A 24,222-nucleotide genomic window follows, 5' to 3' on the forward strand; every position below is an offset into this window, starting at 1 on the left:
ACACACACACACACACACACACACACACACACACACACACACACACACACAATGGAATATTATGCAGCCATAAAAAAGAAATCTTGCCATTTGCAACGACATGGATGGAACTAGAGGGTATTATGCTAAGCGAAATAAATCAATCAGAGAAAGACAAAGATCATATGATCTTGGTGATATGAGGAATTTGAGAAACAAGGCAGAGGATCACAGGGGAAGAGAGGAAAAAATGAAACAGGACGAAACCAGAGAGGGAGACAAACCATAAGAGACTCTTAATCTCGGGAAACAAACTGAGGGTTGCTGGAGTGGAGGGGGGTGGGTGGGATGGGGTGGCTGGTGATGGACATTGGGGAGGGTAATTACTAATGGTGAGCACTGTGAATTGTGTAAGACTGATGAATCATAGACCTATACCCCTGAAACAAATAATACATTATATGTTAATTAAAAAAAAAAAAGCTTATGTCCAAGATTCAAGAACCAATTTGAAACAGCTCTAAATAGCCAATGATGGGACAATTTGAATACTAATGCTAACAATGGATTAAAACATACTAAATAAATTAAAAAGTCAAAAAAAAAAGATATTGTTGGAAGGAGGGGCAAAAAAATGCAATTCTGACTAGACATTCCTCAGTGATCCCAAAAATGAAGAAAAAGGAAAGGCAATTTAATGTAAAAATAACAAAAAACTAAACACAACTTGGTATCCTGGATTGAATCCTGGGATGGATAAAGACATTGGTGGAAAAATCTCATGAAATCAAATCATAGCTTTAGTTTATATAGTCTAGTGAACAGTACTGGACTGATGTTAATTTCTTAGTTCACATGATACACTTATCAAAACATACACATCACTGTGAAATGCTAACATTAGGGGAAGCCAGATGAAGGCTATATGGCAATTTGTCTTACTTTGCAATCGTTCCGTAAATCTAAAATTTTATTTCAAAATAAAGTTTTTTAAAACTGTTGCACAAGGGGCGCCTGGGTGGCTCAGTTGGTTGAGCGACTGCCTTCGGCTCGGGTCATGATCCTGGAGTCTCGGGATCGAGTCCCGCATCGGGCTCCCTGCTCGGCAGGGAGTCTGCTTCTCCCTCTGACCCTCCCCCCTCTCATGCTCTCTCTCTCTCTCTCCAAAAAAAAAAAAAAAAAAAAAAAAACTGTTGCACAAGACAGTCTCAGATGACCTCTGAAGTCGAAATATGAAGGGGGTAAATAACTAAGACATGCGACACGAACCAGCCAGGAGAATATGATTGCCTACCATCAGCCCCCAAGCCTCCGCCCCACCCCAGGTCAAAAAAGCCAATGGGCCATGGCTTTTTTCATGGGCCACGTCAATAGAACACGACGTCCATGACAAGTAGTAGTAATAACACTGTGCTAGTTCAGACCACATGTCGAAGATTCCATGCCCTTCTGGATGGTACCTTCTAGAGAGGCTGCCGTATGTTTACAGATAGAGCAGTCTCCTCGACAGGACAGTTGGGAGAATGGGGCAAAATGAGACAGGACAAGAGAGGACTCAGGGAGTATGCAATGTATCTCCATCTGCAATGCAAAGGGCTGCCACATGTCAGAGAGATTGGCTGATTTTGTGAGTTCTGGAAAGTAGAACCAAGGCCCAGGTTGAGGTTGTACATGGAGACAGACACTGGGGCTCCGTCTAACAATTCTGACAATCCACACTCAGAACGTGAGACCAAGCATTCCCCATGGCTGGAGACACACCGACAGAGGCCGCATGGGCATTTGGTGGGATGTGAACTGAAGAACCTCTCGTGTGCCTTCCAATCGCAAGCCCGTGTGATTCTCTGGCCAAGAAGGAGAGCACAGGCATGAATGTCACTAGGTCTCTCCTGGAGGCCCAGGCATTCACGTTGCCCATTAAGCCCAAAGAAAATTGTCAGACTCCAGCTACAAACATCATTCTTCTTCTTGAGAGGCTGCTTCCAGGCCATTGGCAAAGCAGGGATTGGGATAAAAGGTTTTCTGGCCACACCAGAAAAGAGATCCAGCAGCTAAAGATCTCCAAATTTGGTGTCCCTTAGAGCTGCAAATGTGCCCCATGCTTTTCTGTAAGTCAGAATAGTCAGCATCATAACACCATAGATTCTAGAATCCTCCATTTAAGTAGCCCTAGAGGTCACTGGTCTTGTCTTCCACCCACTGTGATCAATATGTTAAGAGACAAGCCTTTCCACTTCTCATAAAGGGTCTAGTCTGCACCCTTGTTGGACACCAAAACCTGTCATTTCGTCCACATGACATGGGTCTGCACCCTTGGGTATGACTCTCCTATTTCCCTTAGCCTTATTTTCACAGAACTAAATATACAGAGTTTCTTCAGCTATTTATTGTTCAATAAGGTAATCACTCTCCTCTGGACTCTCTCTCTAATTTGTCAGTGATGTCCTCAAATGCATTACTTAAAATGAGACCACATATCTTAAATGTGTGCTAAGCAATACAAAATTGGAGCTACAATTACAAGTTAGGGACATTATAGTTCTATTAATACAGGATTCCTTGTGGCTCCCACGGACAAAACCCCATGTGGAATTCCACCCAAACAGGCCCTGTTCCACATCATCACTATTGAATTTTGGAAGCCAATGGTTCAATTTCATCTTGCTGACTTTGTGCTATTCTGTGAGCTTGTCAAAATCCTTTTGAACATGGAGAGTCTCAGCTGCCCCACCAGCGTTCCCTGCCAGCTTTGTGTCATCTGCAAATCGAAGAAACCTGCCTTCTGTGTCTTCATCCAAATCATTGATAAAAACCTTAAGGATGACAGCCGATTCAATCATTCACTCACCAAATATTTATCAAGTACCTGTGATATGTAGAGCACTCAAGACAGATATAAGAGGAGAAATTGTGTTTGTACTGAGACACATCCTAAAATTGTTTGCTTTTTGTAAGCCCCCCGATACGAGGTGGGCTTCTTTCCTTGAAGATTGAATTCCGCTCATTAGGTACTTATTGATCACTTACTCTTCCCCTTGGCATCAGGCTAAGCTTTGCTGAGGGAACAAAGGAACGAAAACCTACAACCCTGTTGCTTAGAAGCTTATCCTCTCATTAGTGAGGCAGGATTTGGCACACACAATATTTTCTGATGTAAGACGGGCAATATTTATATAATTGACAAAATGATAAAATTGACAAAAAATACCACTTGGTTCTGGCTGAGATTTTAATATCGTTTTGCTTAAAGCTGCTAAACAAGGATAGATTTTTCAAGTCGAAAGGGACAACGGACATCCTCTAGAACCATTCTCCTCTCCCGCCACACCAATATTAGTTTCAACAAGTAGGGGAACTACCTCTTTGAGTAGTCTTATTCTTTGTTAGCTCTAATAATTAGGATGACATTCTAGCACTCCCAATGTTGAGTCCGAATTGCTAGCCTTTACCTTCCTATCTATAATGTAAATACTCAATGATTTTGTTAGATAATTGAGTGAATTCTAAGTCTGCTCTCTGAAGTTAGAAATAGGTCCGATCCAACCCTGGGAAGACAACAATTATGCCCTCACGTCGTCTTTACTTTTCTAGCCTAAACATCTATACTTCCTTCATCTGACATGATTTTGAGATCTCCTCACCCCTGCATCATTCTTGTCATTCCCATTTTGACTCTATCCCTGGCATAAAGTAAGCACTCAAGGTACATCGGCCGAACGAATGTGTAGATAAATGAACCAGAAAGCTCTACTGTGTCTACAGCAGCCTCAAAAGAAAATGCTCAGAATGGAACCTGTTGCCGAAAATGGGGTCAGAAAAGCAGGCCCCTAGCAGTTCCCATACTCTGAACATTTTATTTCTATTAACGCTGCTCAGATCCAGCTTTTTTTTTTTTTTTTTTTTGTCTTTGCGCAGGGGGTGGGATGCGGGGGATGGTACATTCATGCCTCACCTTAATTCTGTAGTCAATTAAAATCTGTGAGTCCTTAACACAGGGACCAACTGGATAATTTCATAGTCAAGCCCCACACAATCATGCCAAGAAGGGCTAGACCACAGCACGTCTGCCCATGTGAGGAAGAATGGCATGTCCCTCTGGGTGTGCCTATCTTTTCAAAGTCCCACTAGCATTCTGAACACCATAGCACCTAAGCCCTTTGAAGATTTCGCAATATTCTGGGAAGGAGGCCTCAGTGGGTGGGTACCACAAGACACCTAGAGGGGGATCCACGCTGAGCGCTGAGCTGACCTTCTTATACCGAGTGGAGGCCATGAAGTTTGGTTAGAAGGGGCCCAATTACCCCAGCAGGAGATTCCCAATGTGTCAGTGGCAGCGTTCTGGAAAAGGAGAAACTGCCTCCGAATTAAGACAAATCCAGGAAAACTGAAGACGGGCAGAGTTGGGATTGTCCTGGTGTCCGCTTACTTAAGGCTGCAAGCAGAGTCAGGCAAGAAGAACCAACGGGGAGGTAAAGGAAGCAAAACAGCATCGTATGACCAGCAGGCGGGCGTTCAGTGCCCACAGTGTAATGCGTGCCAGGCTTTGGTATGCATTCTTTCTTTTATTTCCCCCCAGTAAAACTGTGAGGGAGGCCTGACTATCACGACTTTATAGCTGTGGAAACTGAGGCTTAGGGAGGTTCCAAAAGTTGCCCACAGTCACATGGCTGTAAGCAGGTCAGCCAGGGAGAGCCCCCCATACCTGTCCCCAAAGCCCCTGGACTCAAGCATCCTGCCACAGTGCTTTTGTTTCAAGAGTTTACTCACTCCTGTACGAGTTTATCAAGCACCCTGAGTGTTCCAGGCCTGTGCTAAGTCCTGGGGACACAGTGGCGAAAGAGACACATGCCGTCCCTCGTGGGGCTTAGCACTTGGCAAGAACAACAAAGAGCCAGACAAGCAACCGCAATAAAGTGGGATGGGTGGCCCAGGAGGGGGAGTTAAGGGTCAACTCAGTGACGCCAGGGATGAAGAGTCTTCCCTGGGGAAAGAGCCCTGAGACAGAAGCTGAAAGAATATGCTGGCAAGACCCCAAAGTGCGCAAGAGGGGCAGAAGGGGGATGAAAGTGTAAGGCATGGAGCTGAGTGGGAGACACTGATGTGCTGGAGTCCAGCAAGGCCAAGGGAAGAGCGCGGGGGACTCAGAGGTCCCCGAGCAGCTGAAGAGGTGGGCAGCAGGAGGTTATAGGCGTGTTCAGGGGGCTGGAATTACACTGGGATTGGCAAGAATTAGGAAGGCCATGGGGCTCTCACCGATTTAGAGAAGGGAGGGGCAGAGCCAGACGAACGCTACCCAGTGGAGACAGACACATGCTCAACCTGGACGCTTAATTCAATTTCCCTGGCCTTCTGAAATGCGCTCTACGCCATCACTGGAGTTCTGCCATCCCCTCTCCCCCGCCCTAAGGCAGCAAGGGTGGGGGTTGGGTGAGTGGTACATTCTAGTTCCTTTCTCTCCATGACCCGCCCAGCCTCAGGTAGCTTCCAGCTTTCCCACCTGACAGATGGGAAAACAGACCGAATTACTGGTTCCAGTGCATCATTCCCTTTAACAGTATCACGTATCTATACCCTAGCAGGCCCTTGTGGGGCGTGCAGTATACCTCCCCTCCCTTGGGCTTTGGGTTTGAGCTTTTAATTTGCTTTAGCCAGTGGACCGTTAGCCCACACAGTATGAGCAGAGGCTTGAAATGCACTTGTAAGGTTAGGCGTGCCTTCTTGCACCTTTGTCCCCGCCCAGAGAAGATCATGCCCTGTAGCTGCCCCACTGGCTGGGCCTAGGCTGCCCCAGTGGCTGGGCCTCTGGGGAGAGAGCAATGCAGACGGTGAGCTCACCCCACCGTCCCACCCTTCCCACGCACCCCCACCGCCCCCCGCGCGGCACTCACCTGAGTCTGACGCTGCTGGGCTCACCAGGCTGAGTAGCTCCCGCTCCTTCTCATAGTCCCCTTTGCAGAGCAACTGTCCCTCCTTCAGGACAAACTCGTCGCCCTTCTGGAGCTGCCGCTCACAGACGCAGCAGCAGAAGCAGCTCAGGTGGTACACACTCTTCTGGGCCCGCATGACGAACTCATTGGGTGCAATGGCCTCGAAGCAGCCCCCACATTTGACCGCAAACAGCCTGGCAGCAGGGGGAGAAAGAGAAGCAAGGTCTTTGAGAAAGGTCCGATCGGGCCCAGCGGGCCTCTGGCCAACGGCAAAAGAGACTCCAAGAACTGGGGTGAAGTTGGTTGGAATGGAATATGCTGGAAATCCAGGTGATGTACTCCCTGACGGGGTGGAACCGAAGGATGCAGGTGAGTTCCTCACCAAGGCTTAAGAAAAGCAGGGGCAGAGGCACTGGCTGCAGTCTGAGCCCAGGATTGACTGGGGTGGGTCTAGGACACGGTGTTCCCAAAGGGAGGTCTATGTACTGGGGCCAGGCGGCTGCCCAGAATCCCTGGGGAAGCTTATTGCTTAAACCAAATAACAGGAACACAAATATGTCCAGGCCCCCTCCTATCAGTATAGAAAAGGGGAACCCCAGAATGTGCCCTCTAGCAAGCTTGCCAGGGCATTCTGATGTGTAATCTGGTTTTTGAGAGAGAAACTGCATCCCAGCTTCCCGTGGTGGCATTCGATGGATTCAGCCTCTCTCGGGACTTCTCATTTCATTTATTTCCAGCAAACCACGTCGAGGGTATCCCTCTATGCCCAGCCAAAGCAGTGGGTACGAGTGATGCCAAGGTGAATGAAAGAAAATCCCTATCGGAAATGAGCTCAGGCTAATGACGCATCCAAATAATGGCTTCAGAGCATGTTGGGGGGGGGCACAAGGAACAATCAGGGGCGCAGAGGGCGATTCGCATTTTATCATGAGGTCGGTAAATCTCGGTCAAAGGAAAGACAGGAAGGCGGGCAGGCTGATGGCGTAACGGGGTAGGAGGAGGGGATCCCAAGCAGAGGGAACAGTGGTGTGAAGGCCCAGGGCTCAGAGCGTGCTGCGTGCTCCAGCAGGTTGAAGGCGGGCTGCCCCAAGCAGGGGAACAGGGGAGGCCAGACGTGACCGCTCACACACTCAGGCTGGACATCGTCTGGCAAGCAACAGGGAGTTGCTGAACGATGTTTAACGTGATAAGAGCCCTGTTTAGGAAAAGGAACCCTTTGTAGCATGAAGGGTAGAGTGGAAATGGAGTCAGAGAGACGAGGGAGGGAAAGCCGCTGAGCAGTGACAAGGGTCGGCAGAGAGGAGGGGACAGAACCCACAATTTGGAGACAGGGAAGCGTGGGGGGTTGGCTCCCAGGCTGCTGGTGGTCAGAGCTGGTGGCTGATGATGATGTTGCCACCCCTGCACACGTTTCTGATTTCCTGCCTCTGGGCCTATTAACGCCATCCCACCCTCCTGCGAAGCCCATCCTTGTCTGTTTAATCTAGCCGAATCCCAACCACCCTTCAGGATACAGCAGGTCCCACTCCATGAATACTGCCTCTGCCTGCCCTGCCCAGGTCTGAAGTAACTGCCCCTCCTTTGAACACCTTTACATGATGTGTCTGTGCTGCTCATTCAGTAGCTTCCCGGAGATGTTTCAAGATACCAAACACCGGGCGCCCGGGTGGCTCAGTGGGTTAAGCGTCCGGCTCTTGGTTTCGGCTCAGGTCATGATCCCAGGGCCAGGAGATCGAGCCCAGCGTTGGGGTCCACACGCAGCGCAGAGTCCGCTTGAGATTCTTTCCCCCTCCCTCTGCCCCTCTGCTCCCCCTGCTAACTCTCACTCGCTCTCTCAAATAAAATCTTTAAAAAAAAAATAAAAAAATTTTAAAAAGACTTAGGGTGATCGCTTCCTACTGCTGACTTGAAACATCTTAATCTTGCCTTATCATTTAACTTTTCTCATGCTTGTAACTGCTCCTGCCAACAGCCTGTATTGGAAGAAGAAGACCTGTGGAAAAGCTCTATAACCCACAACCACTTGCACATGGTGGAAACTCACTAAAAGTTGATTTGATTTGACCCATAGATCTAACTGGTTCTCCTAAAATAACATGTGTAAAGAGCCTCGCATAGGGGCTGCCACACAGTAGGTCCCAATAAAAGTAACTCTTCTTGCCCACCCCCAGATCAATAACAGTTCAGGCTAGTCTGAGACAGATTAAAATTTAAAGGAGATCTAGTTCTTTTTTAAATTGCCTCACGATAACATAATTGCCTTTGGCAACCCCTTTGGCATAAGCACACCCTAAAATATCTCTGGGATTCATTCATCATAGCACTCATTTTTTATCTCCAAAATAAACAGGTTTCCTTTTCTTTCTTTCTTTCTTTTTTTTTAAATAGTAGTATAATAGGCGGAAAAGAATCTCTCTCAAAACCACTCTCTTGGGGCACCTGGGTTAAGCATCTGTCTTCGGCTAAGGTCATGATCCCAGGTCGTGAGATCAAGTCCCGCACTGGGCTCCTTGCTCAGCAGGGAGCCTGCTTCTCCCTCTGCCGCTCCCCCTGCTTATGCTCTCTGACAGATAAATAAGTAAAATCTTAAAAAAACAAAAACAAAAACAAAAAACCATACTCTCTCTCCCTGTTTGTCTTCACATACCAGAGGAGTCAACAGACATGGACCGTTCAGATGGTGTAGGGTGAGGATGGCGGTGGGGCCAATGGAATGGCCAGAGTACAGAAGACTCCTCACCCCTCCTCTCTTCGCAAAGCCAGACACAAGCGGACTCAGAGCACATCCAGGCTCTGCTAATGAGCCCCATGCTGGTGGGAGCTGAGGAGGCAGAATAACGGAAGAGCATTTTCTTATAGGCAGGGCAACCACCATCGTGGCCTAAGTGTGGCCAACCCCATCTCAAAAGCTCATTCACACATTCACTTACTCGTCCGCTCTTCTTTCCACTCACTCATTCATTGGGAAGCACCGAGTGTGCACTAACACCAGGCACGACCTGTCCTAACTGGGAGGGGAGAAAAGAAACCACCACCCTGGCTACGTTCACGTATGTAAGCGAGTCTATAGGGAGTGTCCGCCTGGCATCAGGCACTGTCGTAGGCACAAAATTATCCAAAACCACATCCCCAACCCCGCAGAGCTCACACACCAGTGAGAGAAACCTCAAACAAACAAACAAATAATGTCTACCCATAGAGATTTACCTGCAGGAAGCAGAACACAAGAACAACACAAAGCAATGTCCAGTGAATACAAAATAGAACGGCATCAAGCCATACTTGTTGATAACAGAATCACTTCCCAGCTCTAAAGGTTCATGACTCTCAGTGTGTTTATCTTGGAAGCTTCCTGGAAGAAGGGAATAGTTTTGAGGGTGAAGAGAAAGCGAAGGAGGGGTTCCCAAGGAGGCACTGCACACAGATGGGCCAAAGTAACATGGAAGCCATTCAAATTCTTCCGGTGAAGGAAGCCAAGGCTTGGGGAAGAGAAGGAAGCTGCCTCCCATGAAACCACGAAGGAAGAGCCTCCCAGGACAGAGGCCAGCCAGCAGGTGATTCCAGCACAGCTCGGGGTCAGGAATGCATGAGCTTGCTCTGTCTCTCTCAACCCAGGCCTTGGGCCACCACACCAGCCCCTCCCCACTGGCCATCAGGAGCACCTTAGAAATCCCCAACCTTATATGCCTGCCCTCTGTCTCTCAACCTCCAAGGGGCTGGCGTGGGCTTTCGCCACTGACAAGGTATACAACAGCCCCAAACCACAACTCCACACACCAGCAGCCCTGCCTCTTCCTCCCCCCTTCCTCCAGCTGCCCTGTGTGGTTTTGGTCTCCGTATCCAACACCAGTCCCCGAACATTCGCTTTTACTTCCTGCCCCCACGCTGGACGCCACTCATCAGGCAGAAAAATCACCCGGTTCATCCCCGGGCCCCTAGTCCCTAGTCACTGTTTGCCAACCTGAGCAAACTAATCAGTGCTTTTCCAGGAGCTGGTCAAAGGCCCTTTGTCCCCCAAGCCCTCCTTCTCCTCCCCTTCCCCTGGAATGAACCGTTAAGCAGACTCAAGGCGAACGCTCCCGGGGAGTCAACAAGCGCTGCAAGAACAAGAATCTGCAGCCGCAGGTGGCAGCATCCGAGCTTGCCTAACTCCTACCCTGTTAATCTCCTCCCCCTCCTCCACCCTTCTGAATTCCATCCCCCTCTCCTAAAAGTTCCCCCCAAGTTGGAGACGGGAGGGTCAGAGGGGGCTCTACAAAGAAAGCCCACCATGTTGACTCAGGAGCGGCTGGAGAAGAGTCTGGGCTCCAATCCTGAAATGGTCACGGGCAGTGGGGACGACGGGGCCGGGAAGAGGGGGGCGCAGTCCTGTTTCTGTCCATTCTCTCCACCGGCCCTCCCGCTCTGGGTAAAGACCAGGCCAACCTCACCTCGCTACCTTGACTCTTGTTACCCTCCCTAACCCCAGAGCAACTCAAGGAGAAGAGGCTCATGCCGTCCACCACCTGTGTGCCAGATGTGTACACAGCTGTGTGGGTATCACTGTGGACCCAGCTGCCGACGGCACACCTCCCACAAGTTGTTTTCTCTAAGGCTCAGACAAGCAGAGAAAAGGATTTGTTCAGAAGTCCAGGTTGTAATTAAAACACAGCCTGTCTCTTCCCAATGCCCTGGATGGCGTCCCCCACGGTTCCTTCCCCCTCTGAATGCTAATGAGACTTCACTCTGGGTTCAGAGCCTGGCAGACTGGCTGTGCCCTTGAAAAGCTAGATAAGGTTTCCAGAAAGGTCCAGCTCTTCTAGGCATACATAACTCCCCACTTTTCCTACTGTTGTAAATTCTCCTACCCCTCAAAACTCTTCGAATGATTCCTTATCTCCTCTTTGCATCGGATTCCCTCACCTGGAAAATGGCCACAAGACCCTCTAGCTCACAGAAAAGCACCCGGGGCAGGGCCCGGCCCAGAGACTGAGCCGGCGGGTAGCACGCTCCTTCCTCCAGCCAATGCCCTCCACACGGTCCACGGTCCGGCCGCCCTGGCCTCCTCAGGCAGCTCCCAGGCTCGGGCAGGCAGTGGGCTCTGAGCAAAGACCACAGTGCCCTGTGTCTGGAGTCTGTAGGAGGGAAGAGCCAGAGTGGCCCAAAGGAGACACCCACCCCTTTGGCTTAGGGGTCCCGGAATCTTTGGTCTTGTCCCCCCCCTCCCCCTCCCCCTGGCGCTTTCCCATGCCCTCCACCTCAATTCCATTCAATGTCCTGCTTCCACCTCGTTGTGTAGCGCCCCCCCCCCCCACTCCGCCCCAAGCTCCGAGACGGACCACTTTTAGTTCTGGTGAGAGAGCCTGGGTTGGCAGGTGCCGCCACTTCCAAGGGGTCAGTAGTAGGACGTGGAGCAGAGCACTCCATCTCCGGCAGCTTCAGTTTGCTCAGATAGAAAAGGCAATCAATGACGCCAACGTTGCGGGACCAGTGAGGACTAGATGAGAACACGGATGGGGGGTACTTTGTCATCTATCAGGGGTAGCATGTGCTTGCATCATTTTTACTTGCCCTGCCTCTGCATTTTGATCTTTGGGGTATTTTTTTTGCCCCCAAGGTGGCAACATATGCTTAGGAGTTTCCATCTGGAGTCCCATCCTGGGAGCGCACTTCTTCCTCAGCGGCGTAAGCCCCCGTCTGCCCACACGTCCCAGCTTCGAGGGGGGCATGACTTTGTCTCCCAGGAGTGTGGTTCTGCCCCAGGGGATGAATCCAGGGCTGCCCCCCGACAGAGCACAGGCCTGAGACAAAGCATGTGCCGCCGACGCCAGCCAGGACCGGGAGTGAAGCCCCACAACCCAGCTGCAGCCTTCCTGCCCTCCTGCCCCATGCTGGCTGCCCCCGGGGAACAGCAAAGAGGAAGGTACGTGACTGGAGCAGGGAGACCAGGGTTCAAGGGCTCCTCCTTTACCAACCGGCCTCAGAAGAGCCACCGTCCTTCCCCTTTCTTGTCCCAAATGGCCAGGGACTGCCTAGATCTGTGGCAGATCAAGGACAGAGAGGCTGCAGAGGGGGCAAGTCTCTATTCCTCAAGGCTCCTCACTCCACACCTGGCAACCGACACTGCCGGGACTCAAATTCAGGTCTCCAGGTGTTTTGGCAGGACACGGCCATGCTGCGGTCATTCTCCAAACCAAATATTTTCCAGAACCGTATCATCCACATTCACAGATTTATATATGTGTATGTATATATATATCGATATGCATATAAACTAAGGCCCAAAGAGATTGTGTATGGGCTCACAAACACACAAACTCACATATGCACACTCTAGCTACAACCAACAACTCACTCTAAGAAGGATCTCTCTGGATATATTTCTAGAAAAGGTTCTGTATGAAGAAAGCCATTTGCCCCTAAGGCATGTTCAAAACCCACTAGGGCTAGGTAATTTCTTAATTCACTCCCATTTTTATAATTCATGATTTTATTACAGGGTTGGGAATCCTACTCTACAGCTAAGGAGATGAGAGCATTTCAAAAAGCAGACATGAAGTCTTGACACCTGACAATATCCTCAGGAACACATCCAAGGCCGTCGGGAGGGAGGCACAGAAGCTTGGGAGGCCCCAGCCCAGCCCTCGGCTGCAGGAATCACAGCAGAAAGACGGGGACCTGCTGAGGGACCAGACACACAGCTGGATTTGATGCCAATGGTGTGATCTTAGGAAAACCACCCCCCCCATTCCGAATGCTGGGGTCCTCATAGTTAGACCGTATTTCAGCCCCCCAGTTATTTTACTTCAAAGGAAAAAAGCTTGTGGAAGAGAGGAGGAAAAAAAAGGGAATGAATCTCTATCAAATACCCACTTGGAGCCGGCAACTGTGGAATTCCTTCTCTCTAGCACCACAGTGAATTTGTGAGGGAAGAGTAAATAGAACTATTTTGTGAACCCAGAGAGTATCTCACAAGGTTTCAGCTCAGCTTCATTCATGATGCTTCTCTTCCCCGGGAGAGAGACTGAGGCGTCTGATTCATAGATTCCTTCTTCCATTTCTCTCTTATGGCTCTCTAGCGCTGTTTCCACAGGAGAAATAAGTAAAAAGGTCAAGCAGCTGAAACGGCTGTCAGGAGAGCCATGGCTGGGTCCTGAGACTCTGCCGTCCACCTGGGGGAGAAAGGCAGGGTTAGGAACCAAGTTGATCCCTTCAGGCTACTCAGCTCTTGGGCCTCAAAGTACCTGAAGGGATCCCTGAGAGGGGTCTGTCCTCTATGGATTTAGGTTAGGAACAAATAGTGTTTGAGAGACCCTGTAGGACCCAACACCTGCATGCAAGTCTACACGGACCCCAAAACAACTGCAAAATGAGATAATTCTTGCTGAACCCCATTCATAGGAGAACCTGGCGGGGGGGCGGGGGGGTGGTCCGTGAGCGAAAGGGTGTGTTGGAAAGACTGAGATCTTCCTTAACCTTGGCCCAGAGTCCTGCAGACCTCCAAGGGAGCTTCTCAAAGCCTCCACACCATAGACAATGAAGTGGAAAGATGGAAGACAAAATAAGTATGTGGAAAAACCCTAATTCTCACTTGAGGCCAACTGCCTGTACACTTCTTTTGCCCCAACATTAAAAAAAAAAAAAAAAATCAGAGCTGCTTTTAGGCTTGGACAGCTGACAACTGCAGATCATGCTGTCTTGCTGCCGGCACTACCAAAACTAGTTTTAATCGAATAGATGAACTTCTGCTTGAGAAAACAGGAGAGGGGTCTTTGTGGAGCTCTTTCCCCGGGAGGCAGTCATCTGGTTTCGCTCAGTTCCCACCCTTTCCACCAGGGGGCGGCACAGCAGCGCGCATTAAGCGCCATGTTGACTTGGTAACTGAGGTCATCCAGGCACGGAGAGGGGATTGGCCATAAGCCAAAACTGTCTGTCGGGGAAATCTGCTGCTGGGAGTCTGGGAGACCGTGTGGCTACACTGAAGGAGAAGTGGTGAGAGAAGAGCATTCAAAAGTATTGGGAAGCAAAAGCATGGCTTGTGGCCTTAGAAGTAGTGACATGAGCAACCTTGTCAGCTGGCTCAAGGTCTCTGTCCTTGAGGCTGAGCCAACACCACCACAATAAGCAACTGAGCCTGTGGTCCTGGGGCGGTGGGAAAGTCTGCAAGGACAATAGAAGTGGCAGGATCTTCTATAGGAGACAGTCTCAAGACTCTGCAGTGGGGAGAAAATGGAAAACAATAAGTGGCAGGCAGAGCCAATCAGAGTCTCTGTCTCCTTGGGGCTCCTGGGGAGCAGGGAGGAGGACCATACAATGGGATGAGAACCGCTAAGGACGATGTCTGCACCTCCCGGAGGCTCGGCGCTTGCCTCGCGGAGAAGGGCAGGGCCACACACACATGGCTTGTCGCCCATTGAAAATACTGCTGGCTGTGGGCAGCTTTGACCTCGAAACTGTGCACTAAGTACTTTTCTTGTCCTTACGAGGTATCTGTTCCAGAGTCCATGAGACAGAATGATGAGAGTGTGGCTTTGGGAGTCTGAGGGAACCAGGATTCAAATCTTGGTTCTGCCTTTGAGAATTGGGGTTAGTCTTAGACTCTCTTGGGGCCTCAGTTTCTTTATCCGTAAAAAATGAGATAGTAACTACTTACAAGATGTTCTGGAGATTAAGACAATGGATTTGGAAGTATCTGACAATACTAACTGCTCTCATTAAGTAGCAACTATTAACTCCCCTTATTGAAACCAATTCCCCGTAACTGCCCAGGTAGATATCATGACAGACGCCTGAGCCAAAAACAGAACCTCATGTGTGTCCCAAGGCTTTGTTCTTCAGGAATATGACAAATTAAATCAAAATTCAACAAGCCTTTCATATGCTATTGGAGAACAGACCAACAGACAATATGAAAGGACAAACACTTGAGAGGAAACAGGGCATTTCATTCAGGCAACTATGGCTATGGCCCACCCTGACCCGAGGTAAATATTGACATCAGCCAACTCGTGTTGACCAACACCCACTTTCATTGCCTAACACCCAGCATATGTTCAGGAAGTCGGCAGCTCCATGTTTAGCCAACCAAAGCCAACAGTTGCTATTTGGTTAATGCTGACATTATCTGGCAAATATTTGGGACAAACCCTTGCCCCGTTATCATTTCAGTTCTCAGATGACTGCTTCTTACTGAGGCTGCTGACCACTGTGTAGACCTTCATTGAGATACCCTACTTCTTGCCTTGCTCCCCTAACTCAGACCCCCCCTCAAGAGATCAGTCAACCTCTCCCCTCATTTTATAAGTGGAAAGCAACCAATGCCAGGGAAGGATCAAGGACCTACCCTAAATCACAGAGAAAGTGGACATTACTGAGAGGGCCAGCCAGAAGCTTGAGGCTCGGTCAGTGATCAAGAAATGAAAGAGGTTACATATGGCCCAACCAACGATGGAAATGTGTCCCCCTGGCTCTTAACCAGTACCCGAACCAGTTGAAGGAATAGAAAGTGTGTGTGAGACAATGAGTCTCCTGCTTAGGAGCGCTTTCTTTTCCTTCCTTCCCCCTCTCCTTTACCAAAACCTGGAAAGCAGACAAGTCATAGAGCATAGAGCAAAAGATTGTGGTAAAAGCATGGATTTCAATGATCCAAGCCAAGGTGGCACAACTTATATTATAGACTTTACATATTGTCACACAGACATGCAAAAAAGGCAAGAAACATAAAACAGGCATACAGAAAATACATGTTTCCTTTTTAGGGAGTTAAAGGTTTGGTTTCCTTTGAAATTGTCAGTTTTCCTTTCCCTTCATCCTCATTAGCCTCCCGGGACACTCTTAACCATACCCAGAAAACAACAGAGCAGAGGGAATGAGGTATTTTTAGCTGATATTCCAGGCACAGATTCCTATTCCACAATTTTTGGCTTGGCTGGATGGCACATGGCCAATACAATGTATACTCTTACAAAGACTGTATGCTTCCTGGGCTCTGCGAGCAAGAGACAGAGACACCCACAGGGAGAGAAAGAGAGAGAGAGAGAGAGAGAGAGAGAGAGAGAGAGTGTGTGTGTGTGTGTGTGTGTGTGTGTGTGTGCGTGCGTGTTGTAACAGTAGGAAGGACAAGGGCATTATTGATGGTGTTTTGATGGGAAAGATTCTGAGATCCCAGCAGGGGGCAACACCGAGCTCTCTATGAATTCTGTTTGCTTTTGTCACCTTCGCTTTTCATGACTACCACTGTGCCATACATCCAAAAAAAAGACATACTGTCACAAACCAAGAGCTCCTTACTGAATCAACAGAGACCATCAGTACTGTATTAGGAGCTAGATGTATTCTGAAGACCAATGATTATTTCTTAAAGCATCTAGTACAGCGACCAGCACAAGATAATGTTCAAAACACTGACAGTTGTCACTGTTCTCCTTCTCCTTGTGTACAACACCTGTTCTCAAGGATCATCCAGTCTTCCAGGGGAGACAGGAAAAGACAAACATTGGCTAACAATCTGAGTCAAAATCTCCTCCCATCACATAAAATCCACAAAGAGCGGCCCTGTGGGACTTTCCCTTTCCACATGAGGGACAGAAAATATCTCTGGATAATCTGAAGTTCCAGAATGCCTTTAGTTCACAGATTTCAAACATGTGTGATCTTGTATAACATCTCAGCTCTGATGTAAGTAAGAAGCGGGAGGGTCAGATTCTGTTATTCTCATCACACAGAAGGTAAAATAGGTAAAGAGCACTCTACGGACACTCGCCAAATCCAGCAGTGGTGGAGCCTTAAGTAAAAAAGCCAGGTGTCCTAAGCTTCCAACGCAACCTTTGTCCCATGAGATTATGTTGCCTTCCTTTTCAGTTAGACTCGAGGTGTCCGGAGAGCTCCAGAAAGGTCTCAGTGATGTCTGACCCAGTGGAGGTAAGACAGTTCTTATTTCTTGTTTTTGATCTTTTTTATCTTTCAGCTCTCTCCCCCTCCATCCCAACTCTCTCCCCATTCATTAAAAACCAGAAGATGCCACTCCCATTAGGACAGCTACAATCAAAACAAACAAAAACAAAAACAAAAACCAGAAAACAACAAGTGTGGAAAGAGTGCAGAGAACCTGGAATCCTCGTGCTCAGTTGACTGCCAAATGGTGCAGAACAGTATGGCAGTTCCTCAACAAATTAAAAATAGAATTACCATACTATCCAGCAACACTATTTCTAGGTACATGTAAATGTAAAGTAAGGACTCAAAGAGATGTTTGTACACTCATGTTCACAGCAGCGTGACTGACAACTGCCAAAAAGTAAAGGAAACCCAAGTGCCCATCCACAGATGACTGGATAAACAAAATGCGGTATCTACGTTGGAATATATTGGAATGGACTGTTATTCAGCCTCGAAAAAGGAAAAAAAAAGTCTGGCACATGCTACAACATACTGAGGATATTATGCTCAATGATATAAGCCTGTCACAAAAGGACAAATACCGTATGATTCTACTTATAGGAGAATCTGGAAAAGTCAAATTTGTAGAGACAGAAAGTGGAATGGTGGTGGCCAGGGGCCATGGGAAGAAAGGAACGGGAAGCCATTTAATGGGTATGGAGTTTCAGGTTTGCAACAAAAAAAGTTCTGTGGATGGATGGTAGTAAATGGTAGCACAGTACTGGAAAGGTACTTAATGGCACTGAAATGTGCACTTCAAGATGGTTGAGATGGTAAATGTTGTTAGATGTTTAGATGTTTTTCACTACAATTAAAAAAAATAAAAAGATCAATTAGAAAACATTTTTTAACTGAAACAAACAATAATCTTTCATATTCTACCCCCTACAACCAAAATTTAGATGGCTGGGTTCCCAGGGGAAAAAAAAAAAAAATCTCACCCGCCAGACTCCCTTGCAGCTAGAAGTGGCCCTCGGAGGCAGTACATGAGATGCTACTAGGGGTGGGGACAGGGGCAGGAAGTTTTGGAAAACTTGATAACATGAGACTCAGCTGGTACATACATTTCACTCTTTGAGTCCTTACCTTACATTACATTTCACTCTTTACCTTTTCCCTTATTTCTGCCTGGAATTAAACGTAACACCTAGAGATGAAGCCCTCTTGGTACTAAGAAAGTGAAAGCCACCTGTTAAGGATGCATCGTAAAAGGAGAAAGGCCTGGATCCTTGAAAACATTCTTGAGCAGTTGCACATCCTTGGACTTCCCCTTTTGGCTTCTTTTAAGTGAGAAAAATCAAACTCTTTGATTAACCCCCTGTGGTCAGGACCCAGCTATATACAGGACTTCCCCTTTCCATTCAAGGTAGCGTACCCTGTGCTCCTATCTAGGGCGAATTGTCACCCAGGCGCTAGACTTCAGCACTCCACACTTACTCAGAATCAACATCATATATTCTCCCTCTGTCACTATTTTTACATTTATTTTTCCTCGTTTCTCCCATACTGAGAAAAAAAAAAAACACCCTTCTTTTGATCCTACTTTCTCTACCAACCGCTTCCAATTATTTGAGAGCCTTTGTAAAAAAAATTTAAAAAAGAAATCACTTCTGTTTTCTATCTCCAGTTCCTCTCCTTCCGCTCTCTTTGCAAGCCAACCCAATCAGGCACCTGTCTAACTCCTTCCAATGGAACTTTCTTGGGAAGGTCACTCGTGACCTCCATGTTGCTCAGTCCTCATTGCCCTGAGCACATTAGCAGCATCTGATATTGTGACCCTTGGTGTCCAGGATCCCTCAACTCTCCTGGTTTTCTTCCTATCTCACTAATCACTCCTCCCTGGTCTCCTCTGCTAGGTCTTCCTTCCCTCCCGAAACTTGAAGGGTTTCATCCTCTTCTCCAGTCTTACTACCCTTAGGGAGCTTATATGGTCTCATTGCTTTAAATATCATGTATGTGCTAAAGGACTTTGAAGTTTCTATCTCTATCCCAGATCTCCCTCCCAAATCTAACTTGTATATCCAACTACCTACTCAGTATCTTCACTTGATCTCTAATCAAAATCTCAAACTTAATAAAACCAAAATAGAATTCTTGATCTTCACTCTCCCACACCTCCTGCTGGCTCATATCTGCTCCAACGAACCACGGTCTCTCCCCTTTTCTGTTGATAGATGGCACCTCCACCTTCCTTGTTGCTCAAGACAAATATCTCAGAATCATTCTTGACTCTTCTCCCCGACACACCTCATATCCAAATCATCAACAAGCCATTCTGCTCCACCATCAAAATATAACCAGAATCTGATCACATCTCATCATGTCCACTGCTCTGATTCTAGGCCACACTCCCACCATATCTTCCCTGGATCACCCCAGCAGTCTCCCAAAGGGACCACCTGCTTCCTCTTGCCACCCACAAAGTGGATTTTCAATACAGTTTCAATACGAGCTGATCTCACTAGGAACTAAATTAGATCATGTCACTCATCTGTCAAAACTTACTCCCATTTTGCAGATGAGAAAATAGAGACTTATGAAGGTCTAAGTAGTTTGCTCAACTTTACACAGCTAGTGGTTGGGAATGCCAGGATTCAAATCAAGTCTGTCAGTGCTAAAACCCACCAAAGATCCACTATATCACTGCCTAACTTAGCTCTGAGTGTTATCCTAATCAAATGGTAGGATGGTACTGTATTTTGCAAATTAAAAGTTCTATGTGACTGCAAAGCAACACTACCATCATTGTCAACCCAAGCTCCTCGTAAGTTAGAAGTGGATGAATGAAGTTATCAACTTATATTGAAATATTTTACCCAGGAAGGAAAGGCCAGAGACGGGCCGCCACTTCTTTAAAGAGAGCCCAGGCTCTGAGATCAGTGGCCCAGGCTGGGTCTAACCCAGGAGAGCCTCAACCTTGGAATTTTAGTGGAAACAATCAAATGGGACTGGGTAGAAATGCAAAGTCCAGGAGGAATGGTGGCAAGTGTGTAACGCCAGCCAGCATACACCCCCAACCCTGACCACAACATTCATGCACAAGTCTAGGATATAATTTTCATCTTGGATGCCTTTCATATGGCTCTGCTCCCCACATCCAGCTCCATTCAGGGGATTAGGGAACAGGGACAGACATGAGGAGCTAAAGAACCACAAAAATCTCTGTGAAACAGGATTCCTGGTTTGAAATCACAGTGCCGAGTTACGTGTACAGATGCGAGTGTGTGCCCCCTCCCCCAATACACACACACACACACACACACAGCACACACGCACGCACGCTCCCTTGGATTGGGGATCCAGTTTGGTTTCATAGCATACTACAACCAGAAGTTTAAAAAAAAAAAAAAAGTTCACAACAACCTCTCCCCACCAGGGGAATAAACAATGACAAGCTAGGGTGTCTCCAGACCAGACAGTGTCTTCAGAGCATGAGCTTTTTGGAATGTCTCTTCTGCTCAGGGAAGGGAGCTCTCGGATCTAAGGCGGGACCAGAGAGAGGGTGCTGATGAAGTAGCTCACCAGTTCCCTGCTTCTCAGAGACCCCCAATGTGACAATGTGAAGAACAAGGAAGAAGTTGAAGACCTGTTCCTCCAAGCCAGAACATAAGGCGAGAGGCTCCTCTTGCCAGATAGAAGAGAAAGGCCTGCTTCCATCACTGCATGGGGCAGAACACCTACAACTAGGCACAAAGGGTCGAGCTGGTTTTACCTTTTGGCATAGGGGCTTTTGTGAAGCTACCTCTCAAAAGGCCTGCAGACACTGCCCCAGTCTGTCAGGAAGAAAGGACTTTCTTGGGCAAAGGCAAGAAGGACTTTGCATTCAAACACGAGTGCATCCTCAAGCCCTGCACATTTCTGCATGGTGAAGGAGGAGCTGCATGCCCCAGCACCAGCCTCCATCCCCACCACACCAAGAGAGCCACGCTGAAGGACAGTGTGCAGACTGTCACCATCACTGAAACATATTACTCTCTAGACTACAGTCACGGGATGAATACCTCTAAAAATAGGTCAGTACTTCCATGAAGATAAATATTCTTCCCCCAAAAATGCAGTCACAAGAGGGGCAGAGACAACGAATCTTAGACAAACACCACAATGCATTTTCAGCAACCAGAAAGCCACTTAAAGGTCATGACCAACTCATTTATGGGCATGCTTGGGAGAAAAAAGTTATGAATTTTGCAGCATGCCTCACAAAGGGACATAGGGTCCTTCTAACTAGCAAATATTGAAGAGAAAGTTGGGAGACCTGAATTATAGATCATTTAAGGAAACAGTTTTATTCATACAGTACCTGTAACAAGTATTTATTAAGTGACTACGGTTCTAACTGCTAATATCGAGGCACAGTTCCAGGTGCTAGGCATATAACTGTGAATAAACCAGGCAAAACTCCCAGCCCTTGGAGTTTACCTTTGATGGAAATCAAGCGGCACCAAATAAAATGTCAGATGAGTGCAATGAATAAAAATGCAGGCATAAAAGAGGACGGGAAGTGCCAGGGGTGGGGAACTGTGATTTTCACTGAGTGGCTGATGTTTGAGCAAAGATGTGAAGGAGCTGGTAAGGAGGGAACCTTACCACTGCCTGTTGGAAGAGCATTCCAGGCAGAAAGAGCAGCAGGTGCAGAGGCCCTGGGGCAGAAGCACAGCCAGCATGCTGGGAAATAGCACAGAGGCCAGGGTGGCTGGGCAGAGAGGGCAAAGTCAAACGTGGTAAGAGCTGCAGTTGGAGACGTCATGGGGGAGGGGGCTGGATAGGCCAGAGATCTTGCAGATGATAGTGGGATGATAGTGGAGGGTGTTTGCAGAGGAGTGACATGCTCGATGAAGTTGTCTTATATTGAGGTAAAAGACACGTCAGATATTTCAAAGGGAACAATTCAGGGGTATTCACATTCACAATGTTGTACAACCCCACCAGCTCTCTCTGGTTCCAAAACATTTCCATCACGCCAAAATAAAACCCCTTACACATTAAGCAGTTTCTCCTCCATTCTCCCCTCCCCCTAAATGTGGGTAAATACCAACCTGCTTTCTGTCTTTATTTATATACTTATTCTGGAGAGTCCACATAAATGGAATCATATGGTATGTGACCTTTTGTGCCTGGCTTCTTTTGACCCAGCTTGTTTTCTATATCATCCACGTTGTGGCATATAGCAGTACTCCATCCCTTTTTATGGCTAAATAATATTCCATTGCATGGATATACCCCCATTTTATTTATCCATTCATCCACTGATGGATGTTCGGGCTGTCTCTGCCTTTGGGCTATTGGGAGAGGTGCTGCTCTGACCATGTGTATCCATGAACTTGTTTCCAGTTCCTTTGGGTATACACGTAGGATGAAGTTTTAATGGGATCGCTATCACTGCTGGGTTGGGAGCTATCTGTGGGGAGAGAAAGGACAGGAGGAAAGTCAGTTAGGAGGTTACTGAAATACTCCAGGTAAGAAAAGACAGAGCCTGAGAAGAAGTAACCAGGGAGAGAGGAGAACAAAGAGGAAACTGGAGGGGGAGCCAAGGGAAGGGAGTGTCTCAAGGGAACGGGAGTGATGAAATCCCTCAAGCAAGATCCAGCCAGATGGGGGCTGAGCGCTACCCACTGGGCTCGGCAACGCAGAGGTGAGCGAGGGGGGCTGGCTGGAAAGCCTGCGTGGAGTGGAAGGACATGGAGACACAAGAGGGAACAGCGCTTTCAAAGAGTTTCGTGAAAAACACAGAAAACTGGGATGACAGGTGGACAGGGATATCAGGTCAAAGGTTTGCTTCAATGGGAGTAATTAAGCAGTGGTGGTGCGTATGCATGAGGTAGGAGGAGAGGAATCACCAGGACGCAGGTGAGAGGTGGGGAGAGGTGCTGGGGTTGGAGCGGCCCCACAAGAACATGAGCGGGGACCCCACGGCATCTAGGGCACACATGGAGTGGTCACAGGCCTTAACCAAGAGCAGGGTGAGCCTCCTCGGTGTTGTAGGGAGAATTCTCAGGAAGTCGTATGGGAAGGAGCCTCGGTCTAGACCCTTCTTGATTATCGGATCTAATGACAAGAGAAGCCCCGCTGAAGTCAAAACATCACAAAACCACAGCACTAATATCTGACCCGATAATAGTCCAAGTTGTCTTCCTTTGCCTCAGGTTTAGCCTTCTCGTGATGTTCTCGGGCTAACGGTAAAGCTGCGGTTGTGAATGGTGCAGCAGCTGGTTCGGCGTGAGCGGAGTGGCTGGTTAAGCTGCAAAATATTGAGGCCTTAGGTATGGTGCTGGGAGAGATTGTTAGTGTCTTGGTAGGAAGGCTAGGAAATGGTCCCACGTGTGCCAACATGTACCAATTGGAAGTAAGGTGGAAGGTGTGTTAAAATGTCTTTTTATAGTATCATTTAAGGGGCAATGATACTGTAGTGGAAAGAGCATAGAAAGGCCTGAATTTAAGACCCCACTCTACCACTTATTAGCTGCGGGACCTCAGCCAAGCTAATTAACCTCTCTGAGCCTGAAAAATGGGGTATGTAAAACCCACATCACCAGCCTTCAGCAGCAAATGAGGAGATAGCTCTAAAAGCAGTTTATAAAACAATCCATGGTTATCCATATAACCTGGCTTTGTCTCGATGTGCTTCACATTTTTACGAGTTTCTGAAAGCTACTGCAAAGACCATATGACAGGCAACAAGAATCCCCAGAGGAGGAATTGTACTTTCTATATCCTAGACCCGAAGCCCGGGAACAGGACAGAGAGAAATCCCAACAGCGCCAGCATGTGGCCTCTTCAAGGCTCTGGGCTTAATACCTCATCCCTGGCTAAGCCACCGAAGGCTCACCAAGAGCTGCCCGGAGGTCCCAATTTCCTGTTTCATCATGGACTCCATTACCTCTTCTAGCACACTTCAGTCCTGTGGAGGGTTCAAGACAAAAGAGGGCAAGAGTTGGGGTCTAGACTCCCTATTTGAAGATTGCCTCCAGAGGGTTTTATCTATCCCGGTACTGAGAGCAGGCCTGCTTGGAAGCGTCCTGCTGAGCTTCAGTTCCTCGAAGATCTGTTTATACTGTTCTGCATTTCCAACCCCACACTAGAAACTACCAGCTCAGAGTTCAGCAAACTAATGGGACAGATGTGGGAGCTGCCCCTCTGCCGAAGGACATCAGGATTTCAGCCCCACTGAAGACCTCTCCTGGTCTACATCAGTACTGCCCAGTAGAACTTTCTGCAAATGTCCTATATCTGAGCTGCCCAATATGGTAACCACACACCGGTTTTATTTGCTCCTGGAGAAGTGTAAAGATGCTGGAAAGGGAAACAAAAGTGGGAACTTGAAGACCCTGGTGCATTCTTTTTTTTTTTTTTTTTTTAATGATTTTTTATTTATTTGTCAGAAAGAGAGAGAGAGAGCGCA

The 24,222-nt window shown here is 47.9% G+C and overlaps 1 protein-coding gene across 1 annotated transcript in view; it reads right to left on the reverse strand.

The window, feature by feature from the left end:
• Positions 1–24,222, reverse strand: part of LMX1A (LIM homeobox transcription factor 1 alpha) — a 154,174-nt gene that overhangs the window by 43,882 nt on the left and 86,070 nt on the right. Inside the window, exon 3 of the mRNA XM_021698442.1 lies at positions 5,868–6,100. Within this exon, the coding sequence (XP_021554117.1) occupies positions 5,868–6,100 (233 nt within the window). The remainder of the gene's footprint in view (positions 1–5,867; positions 6,101–24,222) is intronic.

This window comes from Neomonachus schauinslandi, chromosome 6 (assembly GCF_002201575.2).
Source record: "Neomonachus schauinslandi chromosome 6, ASM220157v2, whole genome shotgun sequence".
Lineage (NCBI taxonomy): Eukaryota > Metazoa > Chordata > Mammalia > Carnivora > Phocidae > Neomonachus > Neomonachus schauinslandi.